A 1,166-nucleotide genomic window follows, 5' to 3' on the forward strand; every position below is an offset into this window, starting at 1 on the left:
GGTCTAGGTATTCGCTTTCGGCCTCTACCCGATGACAAAACTAAGGGCATAACAAAGGTTTGTGACGGGGATTTCTGCTGCAGCTTAGAATATGATCGGCAACCGTCAACGGAGAGATATGCGCTGGGAGTCAGCAACGGTTTCATCACTTTCATACAGGGAAAACCCTATATACAGATGTGCTCTTTGTCCAAATGCGACGGCGAAAAGTGTGATACTGACATCACCAGTGCAAACACAATCTTTAACAGGTTCGTACTGACAGGTCACAACTTCAAAAGTGGTCACATTTCTCCATGTGTTGTAGCCATGAACGAATCCAATTATGTATTCGTCGATGATGAATGGACCTACAATTATACAGGTTATATTTACATGGAAGGTCCCATGTCTCTACCTCTTCATTCTGCTGTATTGAGAGGACAAGTTTATGACAAAGATCCTCCGTACCCTACGCCTGGTGGTACACAGAGTACTCATGGTTCTCAACTTGGTTTATTGATTGTTATCTTATATCTATTATTTAGCATTTTATTTTAATGCAAGAATTGAGAATAAAACATCACAAAAGTAAATACTGTATTTTGTTTTATTTTTATGTCGTTTGAAACATAATTATTATTGTTTTATTTATTATTATTATAATTATTATTATTATTTATTATTATTATTATTATTTATTATTTATTATTATTATTATTATTTATTTATTTATTATACTGTATTTTGTTTTATTTTTATGTGTTTGAAACATAATTATTATTGCTTTATTTATTATTATTATTATCATTATTTTTTATTATTTATTATTATTATTATTATTATTATTATTATTATTATTTATTATACTGTATTTTGTATTATTTTATATCGTTTGAAACAATAATTATTATTGTTTTATTTATAATTATTATTATTATAATTATTATTATATATTATTTATTATTATTATAATTGTTATTTATTTATTATTATTATTTATTATTATTATTTATTATTATTATTATTTATTATTTTTATTATTATTATTATTATTATTTATTTATTTATACTGTATTTTGTTTTATTTTTATGTGTTTGAAACATAATTATTATTGTTTTATTTATTATTATTATTATTATTTATTATTATTTATTATTATTATAATTATTATTATTATTATTAT

The 1,166-nt window shown here is 23.2% G+C and overlaps 1 protein-coding gene across 1 annotated transcript in view; it reads left to right on the forward strand.

Moving 5' to 3' along the window:
- The window catches only part of LOC145269657 (pantetheinase-like), a 17,509-nt gene extending 16,934 nt beyond the window's left edge, over positions 1-575 (forward strand). Inside the window, exon 2 of the mRNA XM_080125370.1 lies at positions 1-575. This exon is cut by the window's left edge and continues 801 nt beyond it. Within this exon, the coding sequence (XP_079981496.1) occupies positions 1-540 (540 nt within the window). The 3' untranslated portion in view covers positions 541-575.
- Positions 576-1,166: the final 591 nt, after the last annotated feature.

This window comes from Euprymna scolopes, chromosome 45 (assembly GCF_053919585.1).
Source record: "Euprymna scolopes isolate OS-2025 chromosome 45, ASM5391958v1, whole genome shotgun sequence".
NCBI classification, from domain to species: domain Eukaryota; kingdom Metazoa; phylum Mollusca; class Cephalopoda; order Sepiida; family Sepiolidae; genus Euprymna; species Euprymna scolopes.